At 40.5% G+C, this 16,600-nt stretch overlaps 1 protein-coding gene across 2 annotated transcripts in view; it reads right to left on the minus strand.

The window, feature by feature from the left end:
• Positions 1 to 16,600, minus strand: part of LOC126178310 (probable cytochrome P450 304a1) — a 157,261-nt gene that overhangs the window by 66,250 nt on the left and 74,411 nt on the right. For both annotated transcript variants that reach the window (XR_007536222.1, XM_049924522.1), the window contains exon 2: positions 439 to 687. Coding sequence is in view for 1 of the 2 variants with exons in the window: in XM_049924522.1 (XP_049780479.1) it covers positions 439 to 687 (249 nt within the window). In the remaining variant the exon portion in view is untranslated. The remainder of the gene's footprint in view (positions 1 to 438; positions 688 to 16,600) is intronic.

Consider the following 16,600-nt stretch of genomic DNA (forward strand, 5'->3'; position numbering starts at 1 on the left):
TGCGCTTGTGCAGTTTATAGTATATTATAGTTTTAGAACGCCACACTCAGCACCGTCAGTTGATTACTGACGTCACTATCCCATACCTGAAGTGATTGTCGGCTGATTTACATTCAGATTGAGAAGTCGATTTTGACCAGAAAGTCGCTCATATAGAACAAAAAATTAATTCAAATGGCTCTGAGCACTATGGGACTTAACATCTGAGGTCATCAGTCCCCTAGAACTTAGAACTAATTAAACCTAACTAACCTAAGGACATCACACACATCCATGCCTGGGGCAGTATTCGAACGTGCGACCGTAGCGGCAGCGTGGTTCCGGGCTGAAGCGCCTAGAACCGCTTGGCCATAGCGGCCGGCGGAGGAGCCTACAGAACATGATAAATGAGAAGTTTTCCCTTGACTGGGAGGGAGTATGTTTCGAATCTGTGATTACCTAGTTTCTTGCCGAACATCCTGTGCTCGAGCCCGATGTTGACGACGCGTCCCTGTAGGTGCGGGTTGTTGAGCGCCTCCTTGACCGACTCGTAGTCGCAGGCAGCGACGGCGGGCATGTCCCCGAAGTAGAAGCCGATCACTTTGCTCTTGTAGAGGCGTGTCAGCAGGTCCAGCACCTTGTATGGGTACTTGTAGTTGAACAGCAGCATCTGCACGTAGTTGCCCCATATCGGCATCGGAGGCGGCCCTGAAACATACGCACCGAAAATAAGCACTGTTAATGTTAAGAGACGTTAAATTCAACGAAGAGTGTCACTTAAAATAGTTTCGAACTATGTCAAAGTCAAACTTAACTGCAAAACTAAAGCTGTCAGATTTGCTAAGCAAAAATGTGAAAATATATGGCTAAAAACAGAGATTAAAATGCAATACAAGAAAAAAGAACACTTAAACAATGTCATGTACAACTTGCATCTGCAGCTAGGACACAGCCTCTCACCTTTACACTTCTCGCACATCCTACAGCACATAGACGATAAAGTAGATAAAGAACAAAAGATTATCTTATCCAAACACAAAAAGAAAATTGAAGCCTTAAAATCTATGAACAATTCAGAGTTTAATAAAAACAAACAGCTAAGCCAATACAAATTTTTTGATAGAGTCATTAATACAACTGACATCCAATTTAGCAGCAGTGAACTCACTTTATTAAATAAAGGTCTGAAACATAATATTGGAACAAATCTGAATAATCACAGTGTTAAAAACCTCATAGCCTGCACAAAACTTGCTTGTAACACAACAAAACTAGACACATGTGATAAAAATGCAGTTTCATACAAGACAAATAAACTGATAATGAAACAACTTCAAACAAATAATACCCGCAAAAACACTGAACTTAAAGACTTGAAAAATATTAACATCAAACTGTCTGAAAGTAAAGCACTCATAGTAAAAGCTGACAAAGGAAATTCTTTAATCGTAAAGCATGAAAGAGAATATGTAGAGAAAACCTTGCAATTTTTCTACAACAACAATATTACTGAAATAAAGACTGATCCTACAGTAAAATTCCAAACTAAACTCCGAAAACTACTACAAAATTGTAACTTTTTACTGAACAAATATGAAATACGTAACTGCATAACAATGAATCCCTCGGCACCAAAACTAAGGGCACAGCCAAAGGTTCATAAAGAAAATTGTCCCATTCGCCCGATTGTTAACTCAAGAAACAGCCCTGCATACTTCATAAGCCGTAAATTAAAAGACCTCATTACCAAATACTATACATTTGAAAATAACTACACCATACATAACATACACGAACTCATAAACTTAATTAAAGACATCCACATCCCACCAACAGCTAAATTAGCATCACTAGACATACTCAACCTGTACACGAACATCCCTGTCAAAGAGACTATTAACATTATAAGAAACAATCTGCTTAAATATAAGAAAATTAGTGTTGCATAGATCTGTGAACTCATAGAAATACTTTCACTTATTCTAGAGCACAATTACTTTAGCTTCAACAACAAACTGTACCAACAACATGATGGTTTGGCAATGGGAAGTAGCTTAGCTGGGATATTGGCTGTCATTTACATCAACCATATAGAACAAAAATTCTTCTCTGCCAACCAGCACATCTCAAACAAAATAATATACTACAGAACAGTTGATGATACAATCCTGCTTTTTGATGGTACAAGTTATGAAATAGATACATTAGCAGCAGATCTTAGCAAAATGCACAAAAATATTAAATTCACAGTTGAACATGAAACTAATAAAAGCATTAACTTTCTTGACCTGAAAATTTGCAATAGTAACAATAAACATCAATTTAGTATTTACAGAAAACCTACCACCACAGATGTCAGTATTAGCAACTCATCTTGCCACCCCGCCGACAAAAAATGGCATATTTCAGAACGATGCTACACCGAATTAAAAAAGTACCAATGAGTGTCACAGACCAACAAAATGAAAGCAATATAATTAAAACAGTTGCTCATAATAATGGATATAAACCCACAATAATAGAAAAACTCCACGACAAAATGCAGACAAAAACCGCAGATCCACTTTACAGCAGTCACTTCAAGTCAAATCAGTGTGCCACTGAAATTAGATACAAAGAACATACTGATGCTCTAAGACTTGGTAACTTGAACAAATCAGCATTTGCAACCCATATTGCTGAAGAAAACCATTCAGCAGGAAACATTGAGGACAACTTAAAAATTTTGCATCTAGCAGAAAAAGGAGCCACTATGAATATATTAGAAGATTTAGAAATACACACACACAACAACAGCATCCCAGACTATATCCTTAACGAACAAACAGAGTTAGCTAACACCCCTTTCCTGAAAAATTTCCAAAAATTACTTTCTAGCCTCCAAAGCAAATAATATTAATACACCTATCTGCAGATAAAGTAGCAAATTTATATGTTACTATAATTCTCATGATGCCAAATGTAATAAAATAATATACTATTTTACCTATACAGTTCTAAATATATATAAAAAACTTTATAATTAATTTAGCAATATCAACTCAAAAATTCAATGTCTCTGTACTAATGTAAAAGGCATTACAGTTGTGTAAATGAATATATGATCCTTTCCAAACTTAGGACATCATCGTCAAATGTTACGATATACCATAGCATCTGTGATACTCATATGTTTATAAGCTCTTTGTATGAATCAAAACCCCCATGAACCATGGACCTTGCCGTTGGTGGGGAGGCTTGCGTGCCTCAGCGATACAGATAGCCGTACCATAGGTGCAACCACAACGGAGGGGTATCTGTTGAGAGGCCAGACAAACGTGTGGTTCCTGAAGAGGAGCAGCAGCCGTTTCAGTAGTTGCAGGGGCAACAGTCTGGATAATTGACTGATCTGGCCTTGTAACACTAACCAAAACGGCCTTGCTGTGCTGGTACTGCGAATGGCTGAAAGCAAGGGGAACCTACAGCCGCAGCTTTACTGTATGGTTAAATGATGATGGCGTCCTCTTGGGTAAAATATTCCGGAGATAAAATAGTCCCCCATTCGGATCTCTGGGCGGGTACTACTCAAGAGGACGTCGTTATCACAGGAAAGAAAACTGGCGTTCTGCGGATCAGAGCGTGGAATATCAGGTCCCTTAATCGGGCAGGTAGGTTAGAAAACTTAAAAAGGGGAATGGATAGGTTAAAGTTAGATATAGTGGGAATTAGTGAAGTTCGGTGGCAGGAGGAACAAGACTTCTGGTCAGGTGAATACAGGGTTATAAATACAAAATCAAATAGGGGTAATGCAGGAGTAGGTTTAATAATGAATAAAAAAATAGGAGTGCGGGTAAGCTACTACAAACAGCGTAGAGAACGCATTATTGTGGCCAAGATAGACACGAAGCCCACACCTACTACAATAGTACAAGTTTATATGCCAACTAGCTCTACAGATGATGAAGAAATTGATGAAATGTATGATGAGATAAAAGAAATTATTCAGGTAGTGAAGGGAGACGAAAATTTAATAGTCATGGGTGACTGGAATTCGAGAGTAGGAAAAGGGAGAGAAGGAAACATAGTAGGTGAATATGGATTGGGGGAAAGAAATGAAAGAGGAAACCGTCTGGTAGAATTTTGCACAGAGCATAACTTAATCATAGCTAACACTTGGTTCAAGAATCATAAAAGAAGGTTGTACACATGGAAGAATCCTGGAAAATCCTAGAAGGTATCAGATAGATTATATAATGGTAAGACAGAGATTTAGGAACCAGGTATTAAATTGTAAGACATTTCCAGGGGCAGTTGTGGACTCTGACCACAATCTATTGGTTATGAGCTGTAGATTAAAACTGAAGAAACTGCAAAAAGGTGGGAATTTAAGGAGATGGTATCTGGATAAACTGATTAAACCAGAGGTTGTACAGAGTTTCAGGGAGAGCATAAGGGAACAATTGTCACAAATGGGGGAAAGAAATACAGTAGAAGAAGAATGGGTAGCTCTGAGGGATGAAGTAGTGAAGGCAGCAGAGGACCAAGTAGGTAAAAAGACGAGGGATAGTAGAAATCCTAGGGCAACAGAAGAAATATTGAATTTAATTGATGAAAGGAGAAAATATAAAAATGTAGTAAATGAAGCAGGCCAAAAGGAATACAAACGTCTCAAAAATGAGATCGACAGGAAATGCAAAATGGCTAAGCAGGGATGGCTAGAGGACAAATGTAAGGATGTAGAGGCTTATCTCACTAGGGGTAAGACAGATACTGCCTACAGGAAAATTAAAGAGACCTTTGGAGAAAAGAGAACCACTTGTATGAATATCAAGAGCTCAGAGGGAAACCCAGTTCTAAGCAAAGAAGGGAAAGCAGAAAGGTGGAAGGAGTATATAGAGGGTCTATACAAGGGCGACGTACTTGAGGACAATATTCTGGAAATGGAAGAGAATGTAGATGAAGACGAAATGGGAGATACAATACTGCGTGAAGAGTTTGAAAGAGCACTGAAAGACCTGAGTCGAAACAAGGCCCCCGGAGTAGACAACAGTCCATTAGAACTACTGACGGCCTCGGGAGAGCCAGTCCTGACAAAACTCTACCATCTGGTGAGCAAGATGTATGAGACAGGCGATATACCCTCAGACTTCAAGAAGAATATAATAATTCCAATCATAAAGAAAGCAGGTGTTGACAGATGTGAAAATTACCAAACTATCAGTTTAATAAGCCACAGCTGCAAAATACTAACGCGAATTCTTTACAGACGAATGGAAAAACAAGCAGAAGCCAACCGTGGGGAAGATCAGTTTGGATTCCGTAGAAGTGTTGGAACACGTGAGCCAATACTGACCTTACGACTTATCTTAGAAGAAAGATTAAAGAAAGGCAAACCTACGTTTCTAGCATTTGTAGACTTAGAGAAAGCTTTTGACAATGTTGACTGGAATACTCTCTTTCAAATTCTAAAGGTGGCAGGAGTAAAATACAGGGAGCGAAAGGCTATTTACAATTTGTACAGAAACCAGATGGCAGTTACAAGAGTCGAGGGACATGAAAGGGAAGCAGCGTTTGGGAAGGGAGTGAGACAGGGTTGTAGCCTCTCCCCGATGTTATTCAATCTGTATATTAAGCAAGCAGTAAAGGAAACAAAAGAAAAATTCGGAGTAGGTATTAAAATCCATGAAGAAGAAATAAAAACTTTGAGGTTCGCCGATGACATTGTAATTCTGTTCGAGACAGCAAAGGACTTGGAAGATGGACAGTGTCTTGAAAGGAGGATATAAGATGAACATAAACAAAAGCAAAACGAGGATAATGGAATGGAGTCGAATTAAGTCGGGTGATGCTGATGGAATTAGATTAGGAAATGAGACACTTAAAGTAGTAAAGGAGTTTTGCTATTTGGGGAGCAAAATAACTGATGATGGTCGAAGTAGAGAGGATATAAAATGTAGACTGGCAATGGCAAGGAAAGCGTTTCTGAAGAACAGAAATTTGTTAACATCGAGTATAGATTTAAGTGTCAGGAAGTCATTTCTGAAAGTATTTGAATGGAGTGTAGCCATGTATGGAAGTGAAACATAGACGATAAATAGTTTGGACAAGAAGAGAATAGAAGTTTTCGAAATGTGGTTCTACAGAAGAATCCTGAATATTAGATGGGTAGATCACATAACTAATGAGGAAGTATTGAATAGGATTGGGGAGAAGAGGAGCTTGTGGCACAACTTGACCAGAAGAAGGGATCGCTTGGTAGGACATGTTCTGAGGCATCAAGGGATCACCAATTTAGTATTGGAGGGCAGCGTGGAGGGTAAAAATCGTAGAGGGAGACCAAGAGATGAATACACTAAGCAGATTCAGAAGGATGTAGGTTGCAGTAGGTACTGGGAAATGAAGAAGCTTGCACAGGATAGAGTAGCATGGAGAGCTGCATCAAACCAGTCTCAGGACTGAAGACCACAACAACAACATGAATCAATACATGTGGCGCGTGTTTGAAATGATCTCAGCGACAAATCTAAAGTGTACAGTGAGAACTATTTACATGTGCAACAACGAGAATGCAGTGGGAATGCATTTACATCTGTTGGACGAATGTTATGAAAACAAACACTCGAAATCGACGTTTCACGTAAGTCACATGCAACGAAAATCTGTAACGCAACCATCTGTGTGTGGCGTGTTTATAATTATGTTTTATTTATATTTTAGGACAATTAATCTATAAAACGCACCAAATGTTATAAAGAAAGCGTGTAAACCGTATGAGGATGAATCAACGATTCGAAACCGGTTTCCTTTGAATAAAGGAATTGAAAGAAAATTTGTGGCTGGTTGCTGTCCTAACACCATCAACATTTGTCTTCAAACAACAGCCACGGTCTCCATCATGTCATCATATGACAAAATTGCAACAATCAAAGGCCTTCGTTAAATCAAAAAATATGCCTAACGTTCGAAACCTTTTGTTTAACCCATCCAGTACCTCACAGAGAAAAGAGAATATAGCATTTTCAGTTGTTAAACGACTTCTAAAGCCGAACTGTAACATTTGATAGCAAATCGTGTGATATAAAATGATCAATTATCCTTACATACACAGCCTTTTAAATAACTTTAGCTAACACTGATGGCATAGAAATTGGTCTAAAAATTGTCTGCATTATCCCTTTCTCCCTTTTTATAAAGCGGCTTTACTACTGAGTACTTTAATCGTTCAGGAAACCGACCATTCTTAAAGGAAAAATTGCAAATATGGCTAAATACAGGGCTAATATCTGCAGCAGAGTACTTTAATATTCTGCTAGCCACTTCATCATATCCATGACAGTCCTTAGTCTTCAGTGATTTAATTATTGACTTAATCTCCCCCTTGTCTGTATCACAAAGGAGTATTTCAGACATCAATCTCGGAAAGGCATTTTGCCAAGAAAGTTATATTATTCCCTGAAGAAACTAAATTTTTATTTAATTCACCAGCAATGCTCAGAAAATGATTGTTAAATACTGTACATATATCTGATTTATCAGTAACAGAAATATTATTACTACGAACTGACTTTATATCGTCGACCTTGTGCTGCTGACTAGGCACTTCCTTCACAACTGACCATATGGTTTTAATTTCATCCTATGAATTAGCTATTCTATTTGCATATCACATACTCTTTGCCTTCATAATATTTTTAAGCAGCTTACAATACTCTTTGTAATGGGCTACTGTCGCTTGATTGTGACTGCTTCTAACATTTTGATATAATTCCCGCGTTGTTCTAGATGATATCCTTATCCCACTAGTCAGCCACCCAGGCTGCCTATTACTGCTAGTACGTTCTAACGAAAGCAACTCTCAAAGACCATGAGAAATGTATTAAGGAAAGCATTATATTTACCATCTATGTTACTGGCACTATAAACGTCCTGTCACCCTTGTTCCTTGACAAGATTTAAAAAACTCTCTATTGTTGTTGGATTTACTTTCCTACATAGTTTGTAATTATATGTGACATTTGTTTGAGTAAAAACGTCTTTTAGTTTTAAAATTTGTGCACCCTTTTACTAAAAGAATGCCCATCTAGTAATGAAGAATGAGTAAAAATATTGTCTATGGCTGTGCAACTATTCCCCTACATCCCAGCTGGAAAAAACACAGTCTGCATCAGATCATATGAATTTAGGAGATTTACCAACATCCTTTCTTTTGCACCATCATATACAAAATTTATATTGAAGTCAGCACACATACAGGTACTTCCTACAAAGTGAATCAAGAACCCCTCAAGCTTGAGGAAAAATGCTCTGAAGTCAGAGTTAGGGGACTTACAAAGAACAACAATTAGAAGTTAAGTTTCACTAAACTCAACTGCCCCTGCACAACATTCAAATGTCTGTTCAGTGCAGTGTCGTGATACGTCTATGGACTCAAATGGAATACTGTTTTTTACGTACATAGCCACTCACCGACCCCGCAAGGAACTCCTTGAAAAACAGCCAGCTAGCCTCTGAATTGTAAAATTATTTAAGTGGTGCTCCGATACACCAATAATTTCAGAGTCAACATCTATAAGCAGTTCACTAACTTTATCTCTAATACCTCTTATATTTTGATGAAATATATACTAATTCCTTCTCTACTTGGAAACATGACTTCCTCTGAATGTAAGCCTTTAGTTAGAGGGACTTCCTTTAAGCAGGTATACCTATCAGCTGATTTCAATCTAAAAAAGATGCAGCTCTAACACCAACTACTGCAGGAATTTTTCCATGAGTGATCCACCACCCACTACACGGGCACCCATAGGCTTTGAAAGCCTCCCCTTCCCATACCTATTGAAGTGCAGGCCATGCCTAGTGAAACCCGATCTACTGATAGACCCAACTGGCACCACTGAAATGTGACCCATGTACTCTGGCATCCGCGCCCCCTTCAGCCCCATGTTAAGCGCCTAACAGCCGCGTTAAGATGAGGCCGATCATGATGCAGAAACAGTTGCACGAAATAGACATCAGTGCCACCAGTTTCTTTACCAGGTCACTACCTACATCATATTCCCCGTCCCTATCAAGACTATTCCCTGCTCCACTCACTATCACTACCTGATCCTCCTTCGTAAAATTCCTACATAACTCGCCTATGCTGTCAGTCACCTGAGTCAACCCTGCACTAGGGTTCACAATGCTGGTGACCTGGTACTCACTCCCCAACACTTCCTGCAACTGCTGGGTCACACCTCTACCGTGCGAACTACCTAGCAGCAGAACATTCTTCTTTCTGTTAGACTTTGTAACTGACCTAGGCCTCCTAACTGCTGCGGACTGCTGTAGGGAACATCGTCCGTCGATATAAACATGAAGACAAGGTAGAAAATTTGACACAGACAGGGTGTCCAAGGATATTTGTGAGAAGGAAAGAGAGGGCAATAGTACAAAAAGTCAAGAAAGATCCACGAATCACAGCTACACGAATTGCCATTGAGGCTGAGAAAGAGTCTAGGAAGGAGGCTGCTCCTAGCACAACCGGACGAGTAGTCTACAGAGAAAATTACCGTGGGCGAACTGCAAGAAGGAATCCTTACCTCAGCCCTGCCAATAGGAAGGAGAGGCTGCTATTCGCAAAGGAGCATACAAACAAGAACATGGAGTGGTGGAATCAAGTAATTTTTTCAGATGAATTAAAATTTAACATATCAGGACCATATGGACGAATAACGGTCTAGACGCAGCCCAAGAAAGTGCTGGAAGAAAAATATATGCAAGCTACAGTGAAACATGGCAGGGGCCATGTTGTGGCTTGGGTTGTATGTCGGCCCAGGGAGTGGGTGAGATGGTCTTCATTGACGAAACAATGGATAAAAATGTATACCTTCAGATTCTAAGGAACATTTTGAAGAAGAGAGCAGAAAATTTGGGGATTGGAGACTGTTTCAAATTTTATCAGGACAATAACCCCAAACATACCGCCTATATTGTACGGTTGTGACTCCTGTACAACTATCCAGAAGTTGTCAATCCCCCTCCACAACGTCCGGACATGAACCCTATAGAGAATTTATGAGATGCGTGAGAAACAAATATTCGAAAAGTTCCCATACAGTCCATACAAGGCGTCAGGAGAAGACTGCAAGAAAAAGGAAAAATCTAAGTATTTCGTACTTACAGAAGCTTGTACAACGTATGCCAAAACCGCTGATACAAGTGTTACAACGTCGCAGTAGAAGTACAAAGTACTAATTCCTCATTATTTCCTAGCTTTGGCTAGTTTCTGTACTTTGTCCCAAAACTTTTGCGAAGGCAAATCTGTGTTATTTCACGTAAATATTAAATTATTTGTATTTTGTGAGTCATTAAATGAAGTAAAATGTTCAATTTATTGCTCTGTGAATATCATTCCGTCTGTTGGAATAACAAACATAATGCGTTTAATTGATTATCTGTTATTTCTCAAAGTAAATGCAAAACTATTCTGTTTGTACCAAAACTTATGAAAGGCACTGTAGATACCTAGTGATGAAGTACTGAATGCAATCGAGGAAAACATAAATCTATGTCACAACATAAACTTGATTAAAAGAAGGTATCAGTTCACAGGACACATCCTTAGGCACGAAGGAATAGTCAGTTCGGAATGTCTGTGTGAGGGAAGGGGTGTAAAATTGTAAAGGGAAGAGATCACTTAACTACAATAAGCAGGTTCAAGTGGCTGTCGCGGTGAAGTCCAACCTGAACACGTGGTCTGTGCGTGCAGCCCTCTCATTGGTCTCTTCGACCATTTGTTGACAGACACCACGACACGAATGGCCCAGCACTGCTTCGCTAAATGCGTAAGTAAAGGCACTGCCACTGACCTCACATTATTTGCCGATTCACTTCAAGCTTCAGCTCTAACAAAGTAACGTTGCCCCTGCGCAACGATGCATTCATACGCCTGTTGCACCGTGCGCTTCGTTCTTTAGAAGCAACCGTCTCTATTGTTAACCCATTCGAGGTTGATGGGACACATACAGGGGTTGGACAGAAACGTGGAAACGCCGTGAGACGTGCACGCTTGAAAATAAATGCAGATATAGCGTTGCAGATGTAAATGCAGATGTAGCGTTGTTGTATTTGACACCTGTGCAATGCACTCAATATGTTGCAAGAATCAGTCGTGCTCAGAACAGTATTTTGTGTACTTGTGAGTGTATTACATCGGAGCCAAGCGTATTCGAACGTAGGCAAATTGTTGGTCCCCGTATAGTGAGCGCTGCCATAACCAAGGTAACCGAAGTGTTTGGTGTTTCAAGAGGCACCGTATCAAAGATTTATACCGCATACATGCAAAGCGGAAAAACATCATCCGCTAAGTCACAAGATAGACGAAAGCGCTTATTGGGTGACAGTGACAGACGGTCATTGAAGAAGATCGTGACGAAATATATAGAAACGACAGCTGTAAAAGTTACTGCAGAACTGGGGTCTAGTGAAGCAGGGGATACAACCCGCCGGCTTTGACCAATGACGTCATACATTACGCATAGATAATAATGTCCTCACTTTCAGTCATAGATAATAAAACTGTTCTGTGTTCCGGATAAGCGCTATCATTGTACATTAAAACAATTGAGTGTGATTTTAAAAGAGATCGCTACACATTGTTCAAAATATTCTTCGTGTGCATTTATTTAAATAATCGGTTGTTTGCAATTCATTCGGTACTTAATTTGATTCTTAATGATATTGAGGTAACTTGGACTATTAGTTTCTTATTTTAGGACAATTAATAGTATCTCATTTTCGTTTGTAGGTATGGGTTTATCTGTTCCGACCTGGATGGTTTGAGAGAGGCTATTGGGAATAGACATGTTGGCCATGATTTGTTTTTTTGCAAATGTGTGATCTCGTTGCCGAGTATGTTCAATGTCGTGAGTGCGGCAAACATATGCGCCTCACAAGTGTATCTCGTCGCCGTACTCACGATTTATTCGTATGGCGCTGCAGCAAAGATCGGTTGTGGCGGTCCATTAGACGTGGTTCGAAAAATCTAAGCTTGCCTTGAGAGACATTATGAAAATCACGTACTGTTGGTGTTTGAGATATCCTGTGTGGCTGTGTGTCCATGAATGTCGTGTGAGTAAGCGTACTGTTGTGGATCGGTACTCTTTTTGTAGGGAAGTTTGTGGGGAATACATGAAATATAGGGGGCCGTTGGGGGGGGGGGGTGTTATGGTCGAAATTGACGAGTTGCATTTTGGCTAAAGGAAGTACAACAGGGGCGAACCTCCAGTGGGAGTATGGGTTTGGGGTAGAGATGGGCAAAACTGTTCTTTTCAGAGATTGGATCAGAACTGTTCACTCCCTGAAATGAATTAGCTCTTTTTCATGACTCACCACTCATTTACAATAGAAAATAAATGGAAGGCACATTGCCCTTTAAACTTGGTTTATTCCAGTACTATACCTGTATTTTGATCTTATTTGATCCCATTTTGAAGTAACACAGATAATGAGTAAGAATTTTGTATTGTTTATTGAAATTTCCACGATATGACAAAGTTTTTGATTATTGATTTATTTTGCACTATCGTGGTTTTTTGGGTGATCGGAAAATGTTGTAACTTGAGATTTACATTAACAATGTATTTGGCTATAATGTATTAAAATTTCATTAACCTCATACAAATACATCGCAAGCCATATATTTTTAAAGTGAACGTTTCCTTCCGAAGACGCCTAAAATCGCAAAATCCGTACCAGAATAAGAAAAAAAAATATAAATTTGACTGTAAAACGAAAGTGCTGCATATAGCCTTAAGCAGAATAAAACAAGGAAAATATTGGTGTATCACATTTTGTGATACGTTTATCGGTTCGCTCGTAATTAAAGCGTAAATTCGAGTGTCCATAATAAAAATCCTATAGTAAGAGGAGTCATCAGGAACCTAATCTAATCAGTTTAAACAAATAAAAATAAAATAAAAACAATTGATGTATACATAACATAATAATGTAATATACATAGCGGTATTACTACGAAGAACAATATCCAGTGGGGACGAACTCCGATGCAGAGGCGCTGAGTCGAGCAGGTCGAGCCGCGAGCTGTATTACTGCATGAGCTGAGACCGCAGAGACCAGAGTGACACCTGAGTCGCTTTGCTCAACGCTCTGGCTAGAGTCGAGACGGTGGGGTGAGCGTTGAGCGGGCGAGTTCCGAGCGTGGGGGGAGCGGTGAACTCACCCGCTCCGAGACAAATCGTCCGTTCCCTTGCGAGCAGGTTTTTGCAAGTAGTTCCTATGTTATCCGCTAGATGGCTCTCTGTCCTGTTGCTCGCATCAACTGCCCAGAGGGCAGGATGTGCGACTGAAACGATCGCCGACAGAGTGCGATGCGAAGTTAAGCTGCGCCAGACACTGCACACGGCAGACGACGCACAGAGACGGCACGGCATATGTGAAACACAAAATCCAATGGGGCACTGCACAATACAGGCAGCCAAGGTAGAAGCAGGGCAGAGGCCGGCGCTGGCTGTGTTGTGTGGCGTGCACTATGCTCTGACCAGCAGAGGCGCTGCTGATATGCTCCGTCTCTCTCTCTCTCTCTCTCTCTCTCTCTCTCTCTCTCTCTGCCGTTGGGAAACGTTTGGAGCTACCGTTCTTTTTTTCTGAATCACTGATTGTTCACTCCTTTGAAAGATTAAACTCTGTGAATTAGTTCAAGAGCGGATCCCCCATCTCTAGTTTGGGGGGCTGTAGTTTCAGGTCAAGGGTGTGGCGATGTAGTGTTTAAAGTAGTACCCAATCGAAGGAAGTAAGTTTTGGTCAGCTTAATTGAAGGTCACGTTGCAGAGGCTTCCATTGTAATTTCAGATGGTTTTTCTTCTTATAGGGGTTTAGGGAAAAGGGCTTATCAGCATCTCGTAGTTAATCACAATATTGAGTTCAGGTCATTATCCACAGGGGCTTGCACAAATAGCATATAGGGTTATTGGTCAGCTGTGAAATCTCTTGTAGGGAAGGGGAAACGCCGAATTTCGACACTTCAAAGTCACTTAGACGAATATTCATGGATGCGTAATATTCCCCAAATTTATTTAAATGTTTTGTTAATCGTGTTGGGCAAATGTACCATCCGAAACACGTCAGCTAATTTCGCACACATTACGATGATTACGATGGCGGGGGGAGGGGGGGGTAAGGGAGGGTGACTGTGTGTGTCTGTGCGCGTGTGGGTATGGGTGTGTGGGTGTGTGTGTGTGTGTGTGTGTGTGTGTGTGTGTGTGTGTTGTGTATATGGGTATGTGATTTTTGTTGATGTCTTTCTACGCGAGCTTCGGTTCTTTTAAGAAGTTTCCGTGTGGTAAGTTCAGTTTTTCATTTTCTTTCTTTTACTGCTTTTGACTATTTTGACGTATTTCATTGTTGTATTACACCAATACGTATGTTTTCGTGTACTCCAGTACGTAATAGAAATTTCGCAGCTGTCGTTCTTCTTTCGTTTCCCAGTACTAGTATCTGTATGATTTTTTCGAATCTGTGCTAGCAATATTAAACGTGAAACGCCCGACACAACTAAAATTTGTATTCCGTCCTTCAGTTGACCTTTACGCTGACACTACCTATTCAAAAAGAAGACATATGTAACACTGATGAGATTTACTGATATATGTCAACCGGAGAGCAGGATACAAATGCTGTGTATAGCTACATAGCTCAACTAAATAATGGGATACTATTGGCACTGCTGTGATGAAAACTATAACTTTCAGTCGATACTATTAGCATCGAAGGCGAAAAAATAAACTTTAGTCCATAGTGAAGAACGTATACGAATTGTATGTGTGTTGTCTTATTGCCTGTTCGCGAAGTTCAACTGAGGTACAGGTTGCAAATGTAACGTACGTCCATTTCCACGTTTTCGTTAGCAGGTACATACAGGGTGTTACAAAAAGGTACGGCCAAAATTTCAGGAAACATTCCTCACACACAAATAAAGAAAATATGTTACGTCGACATGTGCCCGGAAACGCTTAATTTCCATGTTAGAGCTCATTTTAGTTTCGTCAGTATGTACTGTACTTCCTCCATTCACCGTCAGTTGGCCCAATTGAAGGAAGGTAATGTTGACTTCGGTGCTTGTGTTGACATGCGACTCATTGCTCTACAGTACTAGCATCAAGCACATCAGTACGTAGCATCAACAGGTGTTCATCACGAACGTGGTTTTGCAGTCAGTGCAATGTTTACAAATGCGGAGTTGGCAGATGCCCATTTGATGTATGGATTAGCACGGGGCAATAGCCGTGGCGCGGTACGTTTGTATCGAGACAGATTTCCAGAACGAAGGTGTCCCAACAGGAAGACGTTCGAAGCAATTGATCGGCGTCTTAGGGAGCACGGAACATTCCAGCCTATGACTCGCGACTGGGAAAGGCCTAGAACGACGAGGACACCTGCAATTGACGAGGCAATTCTTCGTGCAGTTGACGATAACCCTAATGCCAGCGTCAGAGAAGTTGCTGCTATACAAGGTAACGTTGACCACGTCACTGTATGGAGAGTGCTACGGGAGAACCAGTTGTTTCTGTACCATGTACAGCGTGTGCAGGCACTATCAGCAGCTGATTGGCCTCCACGGGTACACTTCTGCGAATGGTTCATCCAACAATGTGTCAATCCTCATTTCAGTGCAAATGTTCTCTTTACGGATGAGGCTTAATTCCAACGTGATCAAATTGTAAATTTTCACAATCAACCGTGTGGGCTGACGAGAATCCGCACGCGATTGTGCAATCACGTCATCAACACAGATTTTCTGTGAACGTTTGGGCAGGCATTGTTGGTGATGTCTTGATTGGGTCCCATGTTCTTCCACCTACGCTCAATGGTGCAAGTTATCATGATTTCATACGGGATACTCTCTCTACCTGTGCTGCTAGAACATGTGCCTTTACAAGTACGACACAACATGTGGTTCAAGCACGATGGAGCTCCTGCATATTTCAGTCGAAGTGTTCGTACGCTTCTCAACAACAGATTCGGTGACCGATGGATTGGTAGAGGCGACCAATTCCATGGCCTCCACGCTCTCCTGACCTCAACCCTCTTGACTTTCATTTATGGGGGCATATGAAAGCTCTTGTCTACGCAACCCCGGTACCAAATGTAGAGACTCTTTGTGCTCGTATTGTGGTCGGCTGTGAATCAATACGCCATTCTCCAGGGCTGCATCACCGCATCAGGGATTCCATGCGACGGAGGGTGGTTGTATGTATCCTCTCTAACGGAGGACATTTTGGACATTTCCTGTAACAAAATGTTTGAAGTCACGCTGGTACGTTCTGTTGCTGTGTGTTTCCATTCCATGATTAATGTGATTTGAAGAGAAGTAATAAAATGAACTCTAACATGGAAAGTAAGCGTTTCCGGACACATGTCCACATAACATATTTTCTTTCTTTGTGTGTGAGGAATGTTTCCTGAAAGTTTGGCCGTACCTTTTTGTAACACCCTGTATATATAGGTCAACGGAAGTATGGGATACAAATATTATGTAAGTAGCTCTTTCTGCCCTCAGTAGTACTACTATCTATGTAAGAACAGACTATTAGTGGTAGTGGAGGCGAAAGAAACAACACATGTTAAATTTGTATCCCGTGCT

The sequence above is a fragment of the Schistocerca cancellata genome, chromosome 1, assembly GCF_023864275.1.
Source record: "Schistocerca cancellata isolate TAMUIC-IGC-003103 chromosome 1, iqSchCanc2.1, whole genome shotgun sequence".
In the NCBI taxonomy this organism is placed as follows: Eukaryota; Metazoa; Arthropoda; class Insecta; order Orthoptera; family Acrididae; genus Schistocerca; species Schistocerca cancellata.